This window comes from Ornithorhynchus anatinus, chromosome 2, assembly GCF_004115215.2.
Source record: "Ornithorhynchus anatinus isolate Pmale09 chromosome 2, mOrnAna1.pri.v4, whole genome shotgun sequence".
Classification (NCBI taxonomy): Eukaryota; Metazoa; Chordata; class Mammalia; order Monotremata; family Ornithorhynchidae; genus Ornithorhynchus; species Ornithorhynchus anatinus.
The window spans coordinates 90,069,462-90,093,003 of record NC_041729.1 but is presented as its reverse complement, the minus strand read 5'-3'; the positions used below and the strand labels follow the sequence as shown (position 1 = coordinate 90,093,003).

The following is a 23,542-nucleotide window of genomic DNA, read 5'->3' as shown; positions in this document are numbered from 1 at the left end:
ATTTCCTATTTAGAGATAGCATTCAAGCTAGGGAGAGGCTACCTGAGAGAAAGGATGACTTCTTAAGGGAAACAAAGAGAAGAAGAGGACAGAGCTGAGGGTGGAAAAGCTGGAAATACAACCTGTCTATCAGGCAGGAGAGCTGATGTCCAGGTTCTCTAGGTGGGTTTTGAGGAAGGCTTAGTGGTATGTGGCTACAAAACCATTTCCTTTGTTTGTATGGGGTTATCCCTGCAAATGGTGGGTTGTACTGAGGTCGGTTCTTCACTGTGCAGATTCTTATCAAAATAAAACATTTCCAACAAACAGATGCATCCATTACAAAGATCCATCTGTCCCAGGTATTCAACTGGTGGACTTATGCCTGTGAAGAGATCTTCAAGTGTGACAATGAAAATTTCGGGACTATTCTTCTCTTGTGCAGAGTTGCTTCCTCGTAGAGAATTGCATGGCCTAACGGATAGAGCACGGGCCTGAAAGTCAGAAGGACCTGGGTTTTAATCCCGGCACTGCCACTTGTCTGCTGTGTGATCTTGGGCAAGTCACTTTGGTTCTCCGGGCCTCAGTTACCTCTTCTGTAAAATGGGGATTAAGACTGTGAGCCCTATGTGGGACAGGGACTGTATCCAACCTGATTATCTTCTATCTAACCCAGCGCTTAGTATAGTGCCTGGCACATAGTGCTTAATCAAGACCACAGTTATTATTATTATTACTAGAACATGTAATGTGCATGCTGGAATGTGCACCAACACTCCCACTAGGGGAAGTTTTAGTGCTTTACTGCCAGCCCTGAGTATATCTGGCTAACCTTTTTAGACGGTGATGCTACTGAGGGTGAGACCCTATCCATGTGAGTGAGTATAGCCAGAAAGACCCAAGGGTGATGGCCACAACCTCCCTCATTGTTTATAAAATGGATACTTGTGGTGCTGGGGGGTTTGTCCCACACTGGGTCCATTTCTGCTTTGACTCTTCTTATAACCAGGTCTTCATGAAGTTTGATCAAGATGGGCAAAAAAATCACCTCCGAGGCTGGACTAAGTGCTGTAGTGGTCTCCCTGGAGTTCACTGGTATGTTGGACTCTTGCAGGCTGCACTATACTAGGTCTTTATAGAAGGCACATCTCCTCTAAAAGGCCTTCCCTGACTAAGCCCTCCTTTCCTCTTCTCACACTCCCTTCTGTGTCATCTTGACTTGCTCTCTTTATTCATTCCTCCTCCTAGCCCCACAGTACTTATGTACATATCCACCATTTATTTATTTATATTAATGTCTGTCTCCCCCTCTAGACTGTAAGCTCACTGTGGGCAGGGAATGTGTCTCTTTATTAGTATATTATACTCCCCCAAGTGCTTTGTACAGTGCTCTGCACAGAGTAAGTGCTCAATAAATATGATTGAATGAATGCATATCATTGTCTTGGCCCTTGTGCCTTTTGTGTCCTTTTCAGTTTCTCCCTACAGCAGTTGCTTGGGTATCCTGCTGTCATCCACTTCTTAGTGCAGTGCCTGGCACGTAGTAAGCACTTAACAAATAGCATGGCTTAGTGGAAAGAGCCTAGGCTTGGGAGTCAGAGGTCGTGGGTTCTAATCCCGACTCCACCACTTGTCAGCTGTGTGACTTTGGGCGAGTCACTTCACTTCTCTGGGCCTCAGTTACCTCATCTGGAAAATGGGGATCAAGACTGTGAGTCCCAAATGGGACACCCTGATTACCTTGTATCTACCCCAGTGCTTAGAACAGTGCTTGGCACATAGTAAGTGCTTAACAAATACCATCATTATTATTATTAGCAAGCACCATATGAGGGTAGATAAAAGATAATCAGGTTGGACACAGTCCCTGTCCCACATATCGCCATTTAGCTAACAGTATGGATTGTAAAACTCCTTCTGGCTAACGTTCCTTGCTTATATAAGCACAGGTTTAGGGCCGAAAACTTGAGTCTTTAATTCTTGTTGAGGTTCACTATACTTATAGAATAATAATTGACATATATATGCAGAGAGACGCACATTCAGTATGCCTAAATATCACAATAAAATTTCAAGGATTAGACTAGACCTTGTTTGATAGTCTTAAACAGGGATATCCAAAAACTTTCTGCTTCAGACTTTCCTATATAACCAGGAAAAAAATGAACATTTAATTTTTCTTTGGATTTTCTGAATGCATCTAATGAAAGTGCTAGAAAAAGTTTCTTCATTCAAAATGTCTGAGAAACACTTATCCACTGATCTGTTTTTATCCCTCTGTGATTGTCAGATAAATCTCACCAATATTCTCCAAGGCTTAATCTTAATTAAATTTGATGTCAAAAAATCTAGTTTTTAATGTTTAAATCCCCTCGTTATTGTTACTTCACTCAGGCAACAATCTATACATTTGAACAGACACTTGACTGCTTTTTTTCTGATCCTTAATCTGGATATTCTGAAAGTTCCTCAGGGCTCATTTCTGGGTCCCCTTCAATTCTCCATCTATACCCACTCCCTTGGAAACCTCATTCACTCCCATGGCTTCAACTACCACTTCTACATTTGCCAAATCTTCCTCTCCAGCCCTGACCTCTCTCCTTCTCTGCGGCTCAATTCAATCTCCTGCCTTCAGGACATCTTGACTGGAATGTCCTGCCGACATCCTCAAACTTTAACATGTCCAAAACAGAACTCCTTAATCTACCCACCCAAACCCCCTTCCTCCCACTCACTTTCCATCACCGTGAGCAACACCACCATCCTCCCTGTCTCCAAAGTCCAAAACATTGGAGTTATCCTTGAAACCCCATTAACTCACCTCTTTCATTCAACTCACATATTCAATCTGTCACCAAATCCTGTTGGTTCTGCCTTCACAACATCTCTGAAATCCACCCTTTCCTCTCCATCCCTAACCTACCAACACGCTGATACAAGCCTGTATCATATTCATTCAATTATATTTATTGAGCACTTACTGTGTGCCAAGCACTGTTCTAAGCACTTGGGAGAATACAATGTAAAATTAAACAGACACATTCCCTGCCCACAATGATCTTACAGTTTAGAGGATGAGTTTATCCCACCTTGACTACTATACCAGCCTCCTCGCTGACCTCCCTGATTCTTCTCTCTCTCCACTCCAGCCTATACTTCATGTTGCCCAAATCACTTTTTTTTAAAGCTGTTCAGTCCACACCTCTCCATTCCTCAAGAACCTCCAGTGGTTGCCCATCCACCTCTGCATCAAACAGATACTTCTTACCATTGGCTTAAAGACACTCAAACAGTTCTCCACTTCCTACCTAATCTCAGTGATTTCCTACTATAATCTAGCTCACACACACTGCTCCTCTAAAAGCCAACCTACTCACTGTTCCTTGATCTTATCTATCTCACTGCCGACCCCTTGCCCACATCCTCCCTCTGTCCTAGAACTTTGCCCCACTTCCTATATGACAGACTGCCACTCTCCCCACTGTTAAAGCCATACTAAAATCACACCTCCTCCAAGAGGCCTTCTCCAGCTGAGCTCTCCTTTCCCCTACTCCCTCTCCCTTCTGTATCACCTATGCACTTGGATCTTTACCCTTTAAGCACTTGCTATTCACTTCACGTTCAGCTCCACAGCACTTATGTGCACATCCTTAATTTATCTTAAATTATCTTATGTCTCTCCTCTAGATTTATCTTATTGTCTCCCATCTAGACTATAAGATCCTTGTAGGCAGTGAACATGTCTACCAACTTTATTTTACTTTCCCAATGCTAAGTAAAGTGTTCTACACCCAGTAACTGCTCAATAAATATCACTAACTGATTTTATTTTGCCTATGGATTATACAGATTAATGTTTTAGTCCCACCTGTCCCCAATAAAGTCAGTAGAAAGTTTGATGGGAAAACTACATCTCTACCTCAGTGCTATCTTTGTATAAAGTACTTTACCACTACTCAATAGTTCCCGACACTTGCTATTTCTTTCATTTGGTAAAAAAGCAACAAATATTTGTTTGGGTTCTGGATGGTCATATCTTTTTGCAAAGCTCATTACACTCTTGGGAAACATACTGACTTTAATTTCCAGATTAGTATCATTCTGAACTGCATTTTAAGTACTAGGAAGGCACCTTGTGACAGCAAAGTGCTATGCTCTGTTCACTTGAATCTGCCTCAACTTTCTGTGTATTTTTTCACCATCATTGTTTTCGTCAGCAGCTGTCTTGACCCAGGCTTTATGGCGTGCTAAACTGACCTATCTGAAGGATTCCACCTTAAGAAGGATTGAAAAAAAAGTCATTTTGGAGTGATATTGTTTGTTTTTGGGGTTTTTTTTTTTGGCATGAGTATCCCTTGTTTCCATTTCTTTTTCTCAGTCACTTTCCAAAACTATTTACACAAAAGCTCAGCTATAAATTGAATACCTTTGGGAGTGGATTAATACTCAAAGAACATCGGAGAATTATGCAAAAAAAATTTCTGCTGTATAGTAAAAGGTATGTTCCTGGTCTGAAGAAGATAATGAACACCCAAGGGTATACGATATATAGATTTCTTGGGAATAATTCATATGAAAAAAGAATGCCCTATAATCAGATAAGAGATGGCTTCCAAGCCCTTCTGAAACCTCACCTTTTTCAGGAAACTTTCCCTAATTAATTTTTCTTCTTCCCAGGTTACATTTTCTCAAATATCATCTCATTCCTTTTGCATTCAAACATCCTGCTGCACTCTTGTATGTACTGATTAACATGCTGCACTACTGAACCACTTCTTCTTTCAGCCTGTGTTATTGTTATTATCATGATTTGTTGGTCTCCTAAATTTGTCTGTAAACTCCCTGGGGACAAGGATCAAGACTCCTACATCTATTGGACTCTCAAAAGTGCTTAGTACAGTATTTGGCACACAGCAGATGCTCATTAATGCTACTGATTAATTTCACCCAGGCGACATTAACTGGAGTTAGGGAGACAGTTGGCTTGGAGAGGATAGCCAACCCTTCCCTTTTTTGACTACCCCTTCAGGGAGTCCTCTTCTCCCACCTTCCTACTCTCCCACACTCCCAACCCCAAACCAATCCTCCCAATTTAGAAAGCACCTCAACAGTCCCAATAACTGGAAGCAGCATGGCCTAAAGGATAGTGCCTGGGCTTTGGAGTCAGAAGGCCCTGGGTTCTAGTTCCACCTCTGCGACTTGTCTGCTGTGTGACTTCGTGCAAGTCACTTCACTTCTCTAAGCCTCAGTTACCTCATCTGTAAAATGGGGATTAACACTGGGATCCCCATGGGGAACAGAGACTGTGTCTGACCTGTTGAGTTTGGATCTACTCCAGTGTGTGGCACATAGTAAACACTTAACAAATAGCATAAAAAAACCCTAACACCACCCTCCCAACACACACACCCTGGTCCCTCCCCAAAAAGACCCAAAAACCAAACAAAAAAACTGGATACTGGCTCTTAATCATTTTACCTGGCTAGTTAAAAACCCAGCATGGAACCTTTAAGATCTTGTGTGGGAATTGCAAACTAGTAATAGGAGGTGAATAGGACCAGTTTCAATCAATCGATTAAATGGTACTTATTGAGTGCACTGTATGCAGAGCACTACTCTGAATGCTTGGAAGAGTAATAATAATAATAATGTTGGTATTTGTTAAGCGCTTACTATGTGCAGAGCACTGTTCTAAGCGCTGGGGGAGATACAGGGGAATCTGGTTGTCCCACGTGGGGCTCACAGTCTTAATCCCCATTTTACAGATGAGGTAATGGAGGCACAGAGAAGTGAAGTGACTTGCCCACAGTCACACAACTGACAAGTGGCAGAGCTGGGATTCGAACTCATGACCTCTGATCCCAAAGCCCGTGCTCTTTCCACTGACCCACACAGTACATTACAGCAGATATTTAACCACCCCTAGGGAGGGAAAGACTTACCACCGCATACTGTCCCACATATTATGTTATGCTGTGCTTGTAGAATTCCATGTGATTCCTTACAACCTGCTGCACCTGCTTTAACATGATGACATACAGAAATCGGCTCAAAGCACTGAATCTAGAGTATTTCTTGAGTTGGAGGGAGTGGAGGAAGAGATCCCTGACACTCCTCTTGCTCCAATCAATCAATCAATCAATACATCGTATTTATTGAGCACTTACGGTAGCACTGTATAAAGCCCTTGGGAGAGTAAAACACAAACAATATAACAGGCACATTCCCTGCCCACATATAACCACTTCAGTTTCCTTATGGGTCACTATTCAAACAGAAGCCATGTCCAACCAGGGGAGAACCCAGTGATGCTGTGTCTACACCGCTTCCCCCACCACCACTGGTTCTGATGTCATGTCAGGCTCAGTCCGCTTTGATAGTGCACCCTGCAGAGGATACTGCCTAAAGTCAGCCCTTGGGCAAGGCAGCAGCTGTAACAGAGCATCTAGAGTCCATCTGAGAGTCTAACAGCAGTTACCAAACATGACGGCAACCACAGCAACCGCCTTGTTCCTTTCACTCGTTGGCCAAGTTTCCATACCAGTTCCATACCATACCATACCATGTAGGATTCATGCCAGAATTTCAGTTTTCTTTTGTTCCTGCTCCAAATTCCATCATCACCATCATCATCATCATCACCATCAGTGGTATTTACTGAGTGCTTACTCTGGAGCCAAGAAGCAGTATGGGCCAAGAGTTATATGGTGTGGAAGCTGATGCCTCACCCACCTCTGGATGATTCTGCAGGAGTGTGGGCAGTCCTGTCTTCTCCCGTCACAACTCTGGACATGGAGAAAGACCCAAGTTGGTCCATCTCTGTTATCTTTTTTCCACCAGGGCATCTCCAAATGAATTAGAATGGAAGTAGATTACTCAGAGGCTTGGAGAATACAACTGTGAGTGGCTTTGAAGCTGGGATTATTCATTACACAGTTTAAGAATAAATCTAGGAACACAGTATTATTATTAGCAATAATAATTGTATTTCTTCAACATTTTGTGTCAAGCATTGTACTAAGTGCTGGAGTAGATACACAGTACTTATATCCCTATCCCACATAGGGTTCATAGTCTTCGAATCAGAAAAAAAATGCACATCAGACCAGGTTTCTGATTCAAAAGAATCCACCTTATGTTCAAAAAGAACACAATTTTTAAACTGTCTTTCATGTGGAAGTGTTTGGCTATTTACTACCTGTACACCAGGGAACTAAAAAAAGTCAAGTAAAGTCCTCTGACAACTGAGAGTTCACAGGAAGCCCATGAGAAGTTGCATGGCCTAGTGTAAATAATAATAATAATAATACTAATGGTATTTGTTAAGCGCTTACTATGTGTCGAACACTGTTCTAAGTGCTGGGGTAGATACAAGGTACAAAGTTTGTTCCACATGGGGCTCACAGTCTTAATCTCCATTTTACAGATGTGGTAACTGAGGCATGGAGAAGATAAGTGACTTGCCCAAGGTCACACAGCAGACAAGTCGAGGAGCTGGGATTAGGACCCATGACCTTCTGATTTCCAGGCCCATGCTCTATCCTCCATGCTGCTTCAGAGCCCAGGCCTAGTCAAAAGACCTGGGTTCTAATCCCAATCCCACCACTTGCCTGCTGTGTGACTTTGAGCAAGTTATTTCAATTTTCTGTGCCTCAGTTTCCCCATCTACAAAATGGGGATTCAATATCCGTCAACCCTCCTATTTAGATTGTGAGCTCCATGTGAAACGGGGACTGTGTCTGACCTGAATGACTTGTATTTACCCCAGTGCTTACAACAATGCTGGAAACATAGGAAGTGCTTAAGAAATATGGTAAAAAAAATAATAATGTTGGTATTTGTTAAGCGCTTACTATGTGCAGAGCACTGTTCTAAGCGCTGGGGTAGATACAGGGTAATCAGGTTGTCCCACTTGAGGCTCACAGTTAATCCCCATTTGACAGATGAGGTCACTGAGGCCCAGAGAAGTTCAATGACCTGCCCACAGTCACACAGCTGACAAGTGGCAGAGGCGGGATTGAAAAGTAAAAAAATAACTTTTTGGATAAACCCCGGTCAGACAAATTTCAAGTGATACATTTGAAATTGGATAAAAAGGTTGCCATTGCATAGCCCATTTATTCCATTGGAAGCAAGGTTGTAAGTGTTTCTGTTACAAGGTGGTTTTTCTTTAAATGATAATTTTTCCCCGACTCAGCAGGTCTTTTGCTGATATTCCAAAGTTTCAACTAGCTTACAGATAATCAAGACATTCTGGACAATGCATTTGTATATGACAACGTTTATCACAAAATAAACCTATTCTGGTTTTTCGTTTAAACAGAAAATGGTCCTTGTAGTTTCTGTGTAACAATAAGAGAATATCTTGATACAATACTCTTTTTCAACTAATGCTTCAAGTCCATCAAATAGGATGGAAGGTTTACAATGGCAACGGTTAGTTCTGCCAATACCTTCAGAGAGAATGACAGAGAAAGAGTTCTTTGAAGACAGTTTCACTTTCTTTAAAATGGAAAACCCCTTTCACTATCAGCTGTGTTTATTGAGAGAATCATTCTAATTGTTCTCATTTTTGCCAAAGTGGGTTTTTTCTCCATTCAAGAACCATCACGTTTCTAACACAGATGTAATCTACCTTTTGAAATAGGTTACATAAGGATATCCTAGCTTTTCCATTAAAATCATGTTCTTGAATACATAGCTTTACACTTCAACAGTACTCTCTCAAAAAGCCAGTGTTTCTGGATGACTGTATATCTTATACATGCATGTGAGAGACAACAGATCAGGTTTCTTCTTCAGTTAAAAAAAAAAGCACTCAACTAAGGAAATCCAAAATCCTGAAAATAATACAAATAAGTATTGTTGAAACTAGAAATCTGGGAAGTTCCTATATTGAAGTGTCTACAAAACTAGAAAGATTTTACTACTCTACTTTTAAGGAGAAAGAAAGGGTAAAAACTTTGAAAGCAACTAAATGCCACAAGAAACTTACACAGTTGTATAAGAATTCTTACATTAAAAAATGTTAGTTGTCTAAGAAAATAATTTGATTTGGCCAAAAAAATTTTTCCAGGCAATCTGATTTTTGCATGAGTCTAAATATATCAATAATCCAGATAACTGAAGTTGAAAAATCTATGTTGACCTAAATGACTGCATCCAAAAGTGTGAGATTTTTAGATATGAATTAGTCTGATAATTTGTATAAAGTGAAATAATCTGGATTTACATGGGATAAATATTTTCAAATTGCATTGAATGAACTTCAAATGCTACACCCCTATCTGTATTTATTGTCAAAAGTGTAATATCAACTCAGTCAACTCATCTACAAAAGAGGAGTTTATTTAGGGGAGATAATTTTTTGACAGAACCTGCTGTTTCAATCATGATTCCCCCTAATCTCACACACTGATATCTGAGTTAAAGTGATGCAGTAAAACCAAGGAGGTATTCATTCATTCAATCATATTTATTGAGTGCTTACTATGTGCAAAGCACTGTACTAAGTGCTTGGGAGAGTACAACATAACACTAAAGACATTCCCTGTGCACAACTAGCTTACAATCTAGACACATGTAACTCTGGTTCCAACTCCAAGACATTGGGGAATCGGGACATCATTGAGTGACTGAGTGAAAGAGAGAGTATCTCGAAATTATCCCCATTCTTTGCCATGTCTTCTCTTACCTCCCCTCCTCCAAAAAAAAAAAACCACCAAAAAAACAAGCTCCTTGCCAGTTTGAGTAGCAGGCCCTAATCTAAGTAAGAAAGGAAGTACAGGGTCATCAGCATCCTCAGGCAACAACTGTCAATCTTGCATAAGGGAACTTGAATAAGATCTGAAGAGGGAAAGAATCCCACAGACCTACTCTTTGTCTTCACAATTCCAATGACAGGTGGATCGTACTAAATTGCAACAAGAACAAGACAAAACAAAAAAACCCCACAAGAACACAAGTAGTGCCATTTAAGTTGGAACGATGGAGTAGACAGACCAGTGCTTTATGTCACCATCGCTGGAACCAAAGGCCACTTAGAAGAAAAGTATAATTAGTGTCCTGGACATTCATTCATATTAACATGGCCAAAACAGAACTACTTATCCTTCCATTCAAACTCTGGCCTCTCCCTGACCTTCCCATCACTGTACACAGCCCCACCATCCTCCCTGTCACACAAGTCCGTAGCCTTGGCATTATCCTTGACTCATCACTCTCATTCAACCCACAAATTCAATCTGTAACCAAATCCTGTATGTTCAATCTTTATGACACTGTTCAATCTGCCCTTTCCTCTCCATCCAAACTGCTACAACATTAATCCACGCACTTATCCTATCCTATCGTGACTACTGCATCAGACTCCTCCCTGATCTCTCTGCATCCTGTCTCTCCCCATTTCCATCCTTACTGTGCTCTGTTGCCCAAATCATTATTGTACAAAACCATTCAAGTCCATGTTTCCCCACTCCTCAAAAACCTGTGATGGTTGTCCATCCACCTCCACAAACAGAAATTCTTTATCATCAGCTTTATTCATTCATTTATTCATTCAATCATATTTATTGAGCACTTACTGTGTGCAGAGCACTGTACTAAGTGCTTGGAATGTACAATTCGGCAACAGATAGAGACAATTCCTGTCCAACAAAGGGTTCACAGTCTAAAACGGGGAGACAGACAACAAAACAAGTAGTCAGGCATCAGTGCTCGGCCACTTGTCAGCTGTGTGACTTTGGGCAAGTCACTTAACTTCTCGGTGCCTCAGTTACCTCATCTGTAAAATGGGGATTAAGACTGTGAGCCCCACGTGGGACAACCTGATTCCCCTGTGTCTACCGCAGCGCTTAGAACAGTGCTTGGCACATAGTAAGCGTTTAACAAATACCAACGTTATTATTACCATCGAAATAAACAGAATCACAGATATCATTATCAGATATCATCATTAATAAAATAGAGTAACAAATATACACAAGTGCTGTGGGGAGGGGAAGGGGGTAGAGTAGAGGGAGGGAGTAGGGGGAATGGGGAGGAGAGGAGGGGCAGAGGGAAAAGGAGGGTTCAATCTGGGAAGGCCTCCTTGAGGAGGCAAGCTCTCAGTAGAGCTTGGAAGAGAGGAAGAGAGTTAGTTTGGCGGATATGAGGAGGGAGGGAATTCCAGGCCGGAGGTAGGATGTGGGCCAGGGGTCGACGGCGGGACAGGTGAGAACAAGGCACCATGAGGAGGTTAGAGGAGGAGGAGCAGAGTGTACAGGCTGGGCTGTAGAAGGAGAGAAGGGAGGTGAGGTATGAGGGGGCAAGGTGATGGAGAGCTTTGAAGCCAATAGCAAGTAGTTTTTGCTTTATGTGAAGGTTAACAGGCAACCACTGGAGGTTTTTGAGGAGGGGAGTGACATGACCAGAGCGTTTCTGTAGAAAGATAATCCAGGCAGCAAGGGAAATATAGACTAAAGTGGGGAGAGACAGGAGGATGGGAGATCGGAAAGGAGGCTGATGCAGTAGTCCTATCAGGATATTATAAGAGGTTGAACCAGCAAGGTAGCAGTTTGGATGGAGAGGAAAGTGTGGATCTTGGCATAGTTGTGAAGGTGAGACTGGCAGGTTTTGGTGACAAATTGGATGTGTGGGGTGAATGAGAGAGCAGAGTCAAGGATGACACCAATGTTGCAGGCTTGTGAGTCGGGAAGGATGGTAGTGCCGTCGTCCACAGTGCGGGGAAAGTCAGGGAGAGGACAGGGTTTGGGAGGGAAGATAAGGAGCTCAATCTTGGACATGTTGAGTTTTAGGTGGCGGGTGGACATCCAAGTGGAGGTGTCCTGAACACAGGAAGAGATACGAGCCTGGAGGGAGAGAGGGAGAGAGAACAGAGGAGGAGATGTAGATGTGGGTGTCATCTGCGTAGAGATGATAGTTGAAGCCGTGGGAGCAAATGAGTTCACCGAGGGAGTGAGTATAGATGGGGAACAGAAGAAGACCAAGAACTGACCCTTGAGGAACCTCTATAGTTAGGGGATGGGAGGGGGATGAGGAGCTCGCGAAGGAGACTGAGAAAGAACAGCCATAGAGATGAGCAGAACCAGGAGAGGACAGAGTCTGTGAAGCCAAGGCTGGATAAAGTGTCGAGGAGAAGGGGATGGTTGACAGTGTCAAAGGTAGCTCAGAGGTTGAGGAGGATTAGGATAGAGTAGGAGCCATTGGATTTAGCAAAAAGGAGGTCATGGATGACCTTTGAGAGGGCAGTTTCAGTGGAGTGGAGGGGACGGAAGCCAGATTGGAGGGGGTCCAGGGGAGAGTTGGAAGTGAGGAATTCAAGGCAGTGAGTGTAGACGACTCGTTCTAGGAGTTTGGAAAGGAAGGTTAAAGGCCTCACTCACCTTGCTCCCTCCTACTATACTCACTGCTTCTCTACTATGATCCATCCCACACCCTTTGCTCCTCTAATACCAACCTACTCAATGTACCTTGATCTCATTTATCTCACGGCCGACACTTCATATGCCCTCCTTCTTCATATCTAACAGATGTTCACTCTCCCCACCTTCAAAACCTTATTAAAAGCACATCTCCAAGAAGCCTTTCTTATCTAAGCCCTCATTTCCTCTTCTCCCACTCCCCTCTGTATTGCCCTTGCACTTGGATTTACATTGTTTATTCACCCCTCCCTCAACCCTACAGCACTTAAGTAAATATCAATAATTTATGTATTTATTCATATTAATATCTGTCTTACCCTCAACACTGTAACCTCTTTATTGGCAGGGAACGTGTTTACCTACTCTGTTATACTGCACTCTCCCAAGTGCTTAGTACGGTACTCTGCACACAGTAAGCACTCAATAAATATGATTGATTGACTCTCATGTTGAACGATGTTTATTTAACCAACAGATAGGGACTTCACTTCTAACATCCCTTACTTTTCCTTCTACAGATCAATTATCAATGAATTTAGTGGAACCTTATTTTCTGCTTATGCAACTTGTCTACCAAAAACTGCATCTTTACTTCTCAATTAGTCAAGATCCATCTCCTTTACTTAGAAATGAACTTGATACCTTTGAGTCAGTGGGTAGACTGTGGTTCTAGTATTGTTCAATGTGCTTAACAGCAACTACACATTTACCCTGACAACACTCTCCCTTTATTTATTCATTTCAGGCATTTCTTCTCATTGTCCAGATTGAAAAGTCCATTTTTTCAGTGTATTCCCATATGAAAATGACCTATACCCAGATCATTTTATCTTCCTTCTCTATAGTTACCAACCCCCTTTCTTAAGATGGAAAATAATGTTAACTTTTGGGCCATTAAAAAACAGATGGATTCAATCAACTTTTTCTTACTAGTCTTTTAGCCCAAAGTCCATTAATATCTGAACAGGGGATTTTTTTTATGGTATTTGTTAAGCTCTTACTATGTGCCAGGCACGGTACTAAGCACTGTGGTAGATACAGGATAATCGGGTTGGACATAGTCCATGCCCCACCTGGGGTTCACAGGCTCAATCTCCATTTTACAGATGAGGTAACTGAGGCACAGAGAAGTGAAGCAACTTGTCCAAGATCACACAGCAGACAAGTGGCAGAGCTGGGATAGACTCCACAACCTTCTGACTCCTGGGCCTGTGTTCTATCCCCTAAGTCAAACTGCTTCTTTATTTGCAAAGTGATGGGGAAGACTTATTAGCTGAGTCTGCATGGAGCAAATCCAATAAAATCAATTGAAAAGAAAAATTACATCAATTTCTCAGTGGCAGTAATGTTCATCACCTCATTTTCTAAACAGAGTTCAGTCCAGATCTACCCACTCCTCAAAAACCCCCAATAGTTGCCCAGCCACAACTGCATTAAGCAGAAATTGCCTTATTGAAAGCAATTCTCCTCCAAGAAACCTTTCCGGACTACGCCCTCCTCTCTTCTTCTCCCACTCCTTTCTAGCATCATCCTGACTTGCTCCATTCATTCATCATTGTTGCCGAATTGTACTTTCCAAGAGCTTACTACAGTGCTCTGGGCACAGTAAGAGCTCAATAAAAAAGATTGAAGGAATGAATGAATCCTCCCTCCCATCCCCACAACACATGTATGCATCCGTAATTTATTTATGTATTTATTTATATTAATGTCTGCCTCCCCCTCTAGACTGCAAGCTCCTTGTGGGCAGGGAATGTGTCTGTTGTTAGACTGTACTCTCCCAAGTGCTTAGTACAGCACTTTGCACACAGTAAGCACTCAATAAATACGATTGAATGAAGGAATGAGAAACTCCTTACCAAGAGTTTTTAACAACTCTTGCATCGGATTCTCACAAGCACTTAGTATGGTGCTTTGTACACAATAATAGCTCAAAAAATACCACTGAATTATTGATTGAAGGCACTCGGTCAGCTCTCCCACTCCTACTTTACCTCACTTATCTACTACAAACCAGTTTGCACCCTTATCTCCACTAACGCCAACCTACACTCTGTGCCTCAATCTCATCTACTCTGCTGTCAACCCCTTTGCTACATCCTCCCTCTGTCCTGGAACTCCCTCCCCTTTCAGGTCCAACAGACCACCACTCTCCCTAGCTTCAGAGCCCTTCTAAAATCACACCACCTCAAAGAGACCTAATCGGATTAAGTCCTCATTTCCAAACCTGCTTATGCACTTGGATCTGTACCCTTAAATCATTAGATCACTTAACCTTGTATTACGGAAGGACCCACAATAGTTGGTTAGGTAGTCTGCTGCTTTAGGCAAAAGAGATATATTAGTGTGGGTTGGAAAGTATTATTCATTTATTATTTTAACTTAATCCCTAAGTATGCCGCAATTTTCAATTTGGGTAAATATTATTTTAAATTCCTGGTGGCATGGAATTTAGAAATCAGAACAGCCTGGAAGTTTGAAAAAGGACAGGATTTGGGGACTGGTCTTGTCTAAATTCATATTCTGTAACCAACTAAAATTATGAAATCTTTGTTTCAGTTTCCTCATCTGTAAAATGGGGATAATTGCACACTTGTCTAGCTCTCAAGGGTGTTGAAAAGACTAATTGATGTTTATACAGTTATAAATACGATTATGCAATTTAAATGTTGATTTCAAGAAAAATAAAACAACAAACCAATTCATTTCCTGACTACAAAATATATCTGATTAGAGCTGTAATTATCATTACCTCACTGTAGCCAACACCACAAATATGGTAATTCCACAAAACATCTTAAATTTAAAAATTTTCTTGTAGCAACTTCTTTAATCAGATTTACCTAGATGAAGAGACGTTACAAAAGTGATGGGCAATTAACTTAATGCACCACAATCCTGACAGGATTAGTTGAAGTACATAGGAATTCCCTGGAATTTTGAAAGCCAAAGACCAAAACCAGATCAATCGTATTTATTAAGTGCTTACTGTGTGCAGAGCACTATAGTAAATGTTTGGGAGTGTACAAAAATAACCGAGTTGTTAGACATATTTCCTGACCACCAGGAGCTATAAATCTATATTCTACAACCAAACTGGTGAATAATAATAATGTTTGTGGTATTTGTTAAGTGCTTACTATGTGCCAGGCACAGTACTAAGTGCTGGGTGGAGACAAGCAAATTGGGTTGGACAGAGTCCCTGTCCAATGTGGGGCTCACAGTCTCAATCCCCATTTTACAGATAACTGAGGTCCAGAGAAGTGAGGTGACTTGACCAAGGTCACACAGCAGACAAATGGCAGAGCCGGAATTAGAACCCATGACCTTCTGACTCCCAGGCCTGTGCTCTACCCACTATGCCATCAAGGATCATTATCTTTCCTTTCTTTTAAAACATACATGAACAACAATTGCACTGAAAAATCTATTAAGTGCTCTCTGGTGGAACTCATGAAGTTCTCATTTAATCCAAAACTCAGCAGGGGGAGGAGGGGCATTTAAATCTTAGATTATGTTACTCTTCACCCTATTCATTTACTCTTCTCATGAGAGAGCTTCATGAAATGAAACCATCAAAATATGTTGATATTACCTTGCAAGAGAGTATTATTCATTGAAACAGATCATGGAAATAGGTTCTAGTAAATGGAATTCTTAAAATTGAAAGTTTGGACATTCCCCTATTATGAACAAACCATGTTTCTAAATCCAAATCAAAGCTAAAGACTTTCTTTTTTAAATGCTGCTGATTTTGTGATTTAAATATAAACTCTTTTCAAGGAAAACACCCTAAGATTCCCCTGAAAAGCAAATGGAAAATCATGCAAAATTTACTTAGAATAGTAATGAGCTGGGCCTTTTCCCCACTGCTCAATCAATAATACGTTGAGTGTATACAGACTCATGTTTTTTTCCATACCGCCTTCACACAAATGATGTCAACTTTCTTCACAACATCACTGTGAAAATGAGAGGCAGATATTGTCCTCCCCCCAACTTTTACATTGGAGGAAAATGAGACACAATAGAGGCTAAGTGACTAGCTTCAGATCACAGAGCAGGGCAGAATTGGGAATAGAATCCAGGTTTCCTGATCTGTGTTCTTTCTACTACAGCACAGTGCCATCAATGGTACTTACTGAGTACTTACTGTGTACAGAGCATTCATTCATTCATTCAATAGTATTTATTGAATGCTTACTATGTGCAGAGCACTGTATTAAGCACTTGGAATGGACAAATCGGTAACAGATAGAGACAGTCCCTGCCCTTTGACGGGCTTACAGTCTAATCGGGGCACTGTACTAAGCCCTAGAGAAAATACAATGCAACAGAGGTGATAGATAAGTTCCTTGCCCACAAAGGGCTTACAGTCTAGTAAAGGACTGGAATTGTATTTCTGACAACACAAGTGCAAAAAACAAACACAGTGGGTGCTTGAGAGCCTCTTATGTGCCTAACTTGTTTACTGTTTCTGTCCCAAGGCTTAACACAGGGCTCAACACCCAAGAAGCTTTTTATAATATACCATTTTCAATTGCTAACTAGGTTTCTAGAGCAAGAAAACAAACAAACAGGCTAGGAAAAGATAAATGGAGAGAGGAGTAACAAACTGACCAACTTTCTATTATTGTGACTATCATTGTTGAATTTTAATTTACCTTGAATAATCTCTGAACTTTGAATGATCTTCCCTTTTGAATTTTTTGCCACCTATCTGACCTTTGCTATTGATAGTATGAATATTTTTTGAACCAAAGAAAGTTTTATCGATTTCTAGAGATTTGCTCCAGGTCTTATTTAAGTGCCTCTCTCATTGTAAGCTTTTAATAAATATTTGTCATAATAAATACAGTCCATATTTATAGGATTTACACTGTCCAAAATAGGAAAACTATATTGGTCAAAGTTAAAATACAAACTATTCTTCATCATATTGTAAGGCAACCTTAATGCAAGGAAAGTGAAATCAAACACTATTCGATGACAGTATATTATTTTTAGCTGGGCAAAGTTAATGAAAGACACCTGATTAGGTATCAACTACATTTACCACCCTTTTCATAGGGACCACTGAACAAAAAAGGAAAAAAAAGTTGGCAATAATGTATATAATCCTAATGAAATTAAACAAACTAATAACAACTGTGGCATTTATTAAGTGCTAACTATGTGCCGAGCACTATACTAGCGCTGAGATAGATGCAAAATAATCAGGTCAGACGCAAAGACCAGAGAAACTGAAATCCTAATACTAAAACATCAACAACTTAGCCTTCCTTTTAATTCTTCTCTTTCTTTTCAAGACCTTATTCAAATACCTTTAAAACAGTGATCTGAAAAGAAGTTACAACTGTACCATTTATTTCAACCTAATGATGGCTTTAGAACTTTATAAATAACTTCTTTGCATAGCTTAATAACATGCCCATACGCAGGACATCTCTACTGACTGAAACCTCCTCCTGTCCAACAGCCCACCTTCTCTTCTTCATGATGCATCCTAATACGGGTGGTTACTAAACTGTTTTTGATTCTTCGATCCACAAAGAAAGGGATTAGACATAGAAAATAAGTTGAGAGAACCCAACTAAAAATCAGCAATATCTGTTTGAATGCTCTGAAATCCCAAATAAAATGGGAAGTTAGACTTCTATATTAACTGGATCAAGCAAAGAGAGTATGGGAATCTAATGATTACAGAATTTACTATAAGATAGGGCCAATTCCTGTAAGAAGGAAAGAAGATACTCATCAGATAACACAGCTGAATGGCAGAATAATAACCAAAGTAAGAAAGGGGCTCACCGCTTTGAGTGGTACATGAATGCTGTGGAATCAGATGAGTGCCCAGCATGCTTGGCAGCCTCAACTTGGAGTGTGGTGAGCACAGTGATGGAGCAGGAAGCAAGAGATTTGAGCTGGCCTGTAATAGGAAAGGCAAATCAGAAACTAAAAGCGTAATTTCCTGGGTAACTTACTGATGCAAAAACTGGATGCGAAATATTTGCTTACTGAAAATACTCAGACCGGGACATTCAGAAAAGTCACAAAGGAATGGTGTGACTCGATTAGGTTTGCTGTTATTTGCCTTATGGATGGAAATTTCTGAAGCAAAATTTTGAACCACCTCATGATTTCAAATGGAATCGTCTGTTGCAAGTACACTGCTGAACAGGGTGGAGAGGACACAGAGTGGCAGTTAGGGTTAATTCAGAGAAGTAAAACTGCAAAATGAATGGAATAAAATCCGCGTGGTATAAACTGGCATTTTGCCTTTTTAGATGTGAAAATGAAATGAATATTAGAAGACAGCATTATGATTAACTAGGCAAAGAAAATAAGATATGTTCTAAACAATGATGGGAGGGTTTAGGATATAAAAATTAAAAAATGAAGGAAAGAAGCATTCACAAGACAACAAAACAGCAGGTACTCTCATGATCCAGACACTGAAATTTCTTAAAGTTTGTGTTTTTACTTCTTTGATGATAGATAAAACCCAGATGTCACCCAAATACAAAGATACATGAAATATAATGAGAATTTACAGTTTTCATGAGCAAATAAGACATTGTATTTTCTTTTGTAAGCTCCTTGTGGGCAGAGGATATGTCCGTTTATTGCTGTATTGTTACTCTCAAGTGCTTAGCAGAGTGCTCTGCACACAATATGCTCTCAATAAATTCAACTGAATGAATTGTGCTTGTCCAGCTCAAAGATTTTGATCTTACCAGAACAGGGGCAAAAAAATCCAACCCAGATGTGCAGTTAATTTTATGAAATACAAAATAACTTATAAAAAGAAAATGTTTTCAATATTCACAAAAGGAAAATTGAAAAAAATCATAAGTAATAAACTACCCAATAGCAGTGGTTTCTAAGCCTCCAAAATCTACTTCCCAATGATTCTCAAATGATGTATGCATACTTTATTTGACCTTCATATTCAATTTAAAAATGTCCATGATTAAACAAAACAAGCTAAATGAGCTATTTCCTTTGAGCTATAAGGGGCGACTGCAAAATTGCAACTTGGGTAAGTTAACACATTTTTCCAACTATTTCCAACTATCTTCCAACACATTTTTCCTACACAGAGCATTGTTGCTGTTGTCTTATGCCGTCGAGTCGTGTTCGACCCATAATGACACCATGGACACATCTCTCCCAGAACGCTCCACTTCCATCTGCAATCCTTCTGGTATGGTATCCTTAGAGTTTTAGTAATATGAAAATGGGTTCCTGACTCTCTCCAATTGTTCTTCAAACCCACAATATGTTACAGACAAAAAGCTACAGGATTCTCACTTAGGAGTCATCTAAAACACTTTTGGAATTGACTATCATATAGAAGTATTATTGTATACACTTCCTCCGAGTTAACTTTAAAATGCCTTTTATCTTTATACAGTGATGTAAGTGTTAAAATGATCACTGGCTTCAGACATCAGAATGCTGTAATGTGTTCTATATTTGGAATGTGACTTGGAGGCGGGAAATATATCAGAATTAAAAATATACTTTGGAATATAACACGCAGAACAAGAATTGTAAAAGTTTGACAAATAATTAGCAATATTAGATTACTAGGAGGCAAAAGGATGTGGGTTCTAATTCCAGTTCTGCCACTTTAATAACAGTATAATAATAATAATAGTATTTGTTAAGTGCTTACTCTGAGCCAAGCACTGTTCTACATGCTTGGGAAGATACAAGGTAATCAGGTTGTCCCACGTGGGGCTCACAGTCTTCATCCCCATTTTAGAGATATGGTAACTGAGTGATTTGCCCAAAGTCACACAGCTGACAAGTGGCACAGCCAGTTAGAACCCACAACTTCTGGCTCCCAAGTCCAGGCCCTTTCCACTAAGCCACGCTGCTTCTTACGTGGCTCACTTGTCTGCTCTGTGACCTTGGACAAGTCACTTAACTTCTCTGTGCCTCAGTTCACTTATTTGTAAAATGGGCATTAAGACTGAGAGCCTTATGCATGACATGGACTGTGTTCAACCTTATTACCTTGTATCTACCCAGCGCTTAGAACAGTGCTTGGCACATAAGTTAGCACTTAACAAATACCATGCCAAAAAAAAATTAACCTCACATCCTCTTGGGCATACTCAAACTTCACCTAGGATTAGTCCTTATGTCTTTCTCCCTATGAGGATGGCTACTTTCCACATAGTTCGAGTCAAGGAATAACAGTGTTATGTACTTAAAATCCCATTTAAAAGCCTTACTAACATTTCATTAGATTGGAATTTATTTGCTCTACAATAGGAAGTTGGGATGAAAAACCAAACTTCCTTTTCAAAATGTGGGACAACCCAACACCCATATGCTTTGGACCAAGAGGAGAATAGTTAGCTGACTGATACCACCTTAAATTTGGGGGTCGAGCGGACGTGAATGGAACGACTTAGAAACACCACATATATCGCTTAATTATTTCACGTATTTCTCTTTTGAGAGTCATTTTCCAGTTTTACTTCTGTATTACTGAAAACTCTTTGTACTACATGTCAAATAATATGTTTTGAAGTCAAGTGCAATAGAGCAGGTGTACATTAGTGAAATAAACACATTTTGCCTTTCAGTTTTCTTAAATTACCTCTTAAATCAAAGACCAAAATATTTCAGTCAATGGGTATTTTAACTCCTCTATAGAAATGGAAATATTGCCAATCTTTCTCAATCAAATGCTGCTATTTGAAAAATAGACTACATTTGCACATTCTTGCTATGCATTTTTATCATTTTGTTCTTCACTGACATATTACTTAAAAGCCTATTTAAATGTCTGTAAAGTATTGAACAGCAAGATAAAGGGGTAGATAATTCAATTTTTGGGTGGGATAATTATTATTTATGACAGTGGTCTCAAATTGGAAATATAAGAGTAAAAAAAAGGGTTACTTACATATTTTCACTACTTCAAATTGAGGAAGAAAAGTAATAATACCCATTAAGTGGAGTGAAGCAATCTTATTTTTGAAATATATGCTGTGGAAAGGAATTGCTTAATAATTTTCAACAACAGAAAGGTTGGCCAAGATAGCCTACACCAATCTACCTCTTTTCACAACACACTTTCTGCTTGCTTCATGCAAAAACCACAGTTCTGTCAAAGGCAGTTTACTACAGACCCTGGGTTGAGTAAAACTAAAAGGAATAAAAACTTTGTAAATTTATAAAAGGGCAGAAGAAAGAAAGAAAAAATCCAGAATCTTTGCCAACTTTATAACAAAGCTGCTTTGCTTCTCTTTTTGGTGTATGGCAGCTCTATGCAAAATATGCAAATATTCATTCTCTAGGGGAGCTAATTTTCATGTTAAAAAAGGGAATTGCCCATTTGACAAAATATAATGTACTAGTGCAAGCCGAGACAAGCTAACTAACAACAACAATCTCTCCTTTTTCTGACTATTCAAGTTTTATAACCTTTGTAAAATATGGAAGCCTAATTTCCATTCAAACTTGCAAGTCAAATGAAGTTTAGCTGATTTTGGATTGCACATTAGCCTTTACTTGGGTTACGTTTCTTTTAGAAGATTGGTGCTCTAGGGTTATTCAAACTGGTTTTAAATCACTATTGAAAAGCTACTAGTATATTTGATTCTCAGAAAAATCTGTAGTTATTTCCTTTGTTTCTTAAAAGCATTATCACATTATGTGGCTAGTACTTCTATTTAATAAAATATCCAGATACCTCTAATAAGCCAGTTACATTGTTTAGCATTAATCACACACCTTTTGTTCAGTTTAGAAGATGGAGATTGAAAGGGGCTCTTTTCAGAAATGGTTAAGGAGCTGAAAGATTCGAGGAGTCCTGAATCCAACATTCTAGTTTTGAGAACTCCTTGACTCTTCCACTGAAAAACTCTGAAAGGTTAATGAAGTATAAGCGTCCTGATGGTAAATCCTCAGAATTAGAAGAGCTTGTAACACTAAAACGAAGCATCCAATACAATCCCCAATAGGTAGCCTGGAACCATGTGTGGTAATTGCTGGGCAATCTATATCCTATTCTGCTTGGAGCAAAACAAATGTCCTTTGGCTGAAAAAATCCTGAAGTCACAAGTTTCTTCATAATGAAATGCCTTCAACTCATTTTCAATGCAATGACTAGAGGATTCGCAATGGTGGTTTCAGCAAAAGCTCATACGGATCATCTGACTGTCACCGCTGACAGATTTTGGGTTTTCTATGTGGATGTTTTCTCACGTGTGTGTGTGTGTGTGTGTGTGTGTATGCATGAGTGTGTTGGGCGGGGGTTGGCATCATTGAATACATTCAACAGTATTTATTGAGCGCTTACTATGTGCAGAGCACTGTACTGAACGCTTGGAATGTACAATTCGGCAACAGATAGAGACAATCCCTGCCCAATGATGGGATTACAATCTAATCTAATCATCAAGAGTTGAATGTAACTCTTGTTAGACTCAAGATTCTGTCTGATTAAAATCTGCTGCCCGGACTTACTGGTAGTAGCTGTAGAAGTAATGGTATTTATTGGGTGCGCCACACTAAGTGATTGGGAGAATACAACTGAACCAAACAACTTGTTTCCCACCCACAGAATTTTATAATCTTATCAAATTATCAAGTGATATTTACTGAGTACCTACAGTGTGCAGAGCATGGTACTAAGCACTTGGGAGAGAACGATATAACAGTTGGTAGACACATTCCCTGCCCATAAGAAGCATACATGGGGAAGGGGGTGAAAAACACCGGGGAGGGTTCCAGCTTCCCCTTTAGCATGACTTGAGACTCCTCCCTAGAGTGGCCCCTTTATCGACTAGTCAGGGGTGAGCTACAAACCCTGGGAATTCAGGACTGTTCTTACATAGGGAGCACTCAAAGTCTGCTATTACTACTTCCCACCGAGGGAAAACTGGGGGGATAACAGACCACGCAAAGTTATAATTCACAGCATCCAAATCTGTGGGGTGGGAACACTGGTACATAGTTCCAAAATCATTCTGTTTCAACCAGGCTATGCTGATAGATGATTATTAGGTCCTAGAGGTCTGCTTTGCCAAATACTCTCAGCGAATATACCTGACCAAAAATCTACTTGCAGTCTTAACCAGCTGACTCTAGATCAGGATTTTTCGTGTTTCAAAAAA

General features: G+C 40.1%; 1 protein-coding gene across 6 annotated transcripts in view; it reads right to left on the bottom strand.

Annotated features, from left to right (window-relative positions):
• Positions 1-23,542, bottom strand: part of AHI1 (Abelson helper integration site 1) — a 248,316-nt gene that overhangs the window by 102,792 nt on the left and 121,982 nt on the right. For all 6 annotated transcript variants that reach the window (XR_003754689.2, XM_039911176.1, XM_029052155.2 and 3 more), the window contains one exon: positions 18,213-18,330. Coding sequence is in view for 5 of the 6 variants with exons in the window: in XM_039911176.1 (XP_039767110.1) it covers positions 18,213-18,330 (118 nt within the window). In the remaining variant the exon portion in view is untranslated. The remainder of the gene's footprint in view (positions 1-18,212; positions 18,331-23,542) is intronic.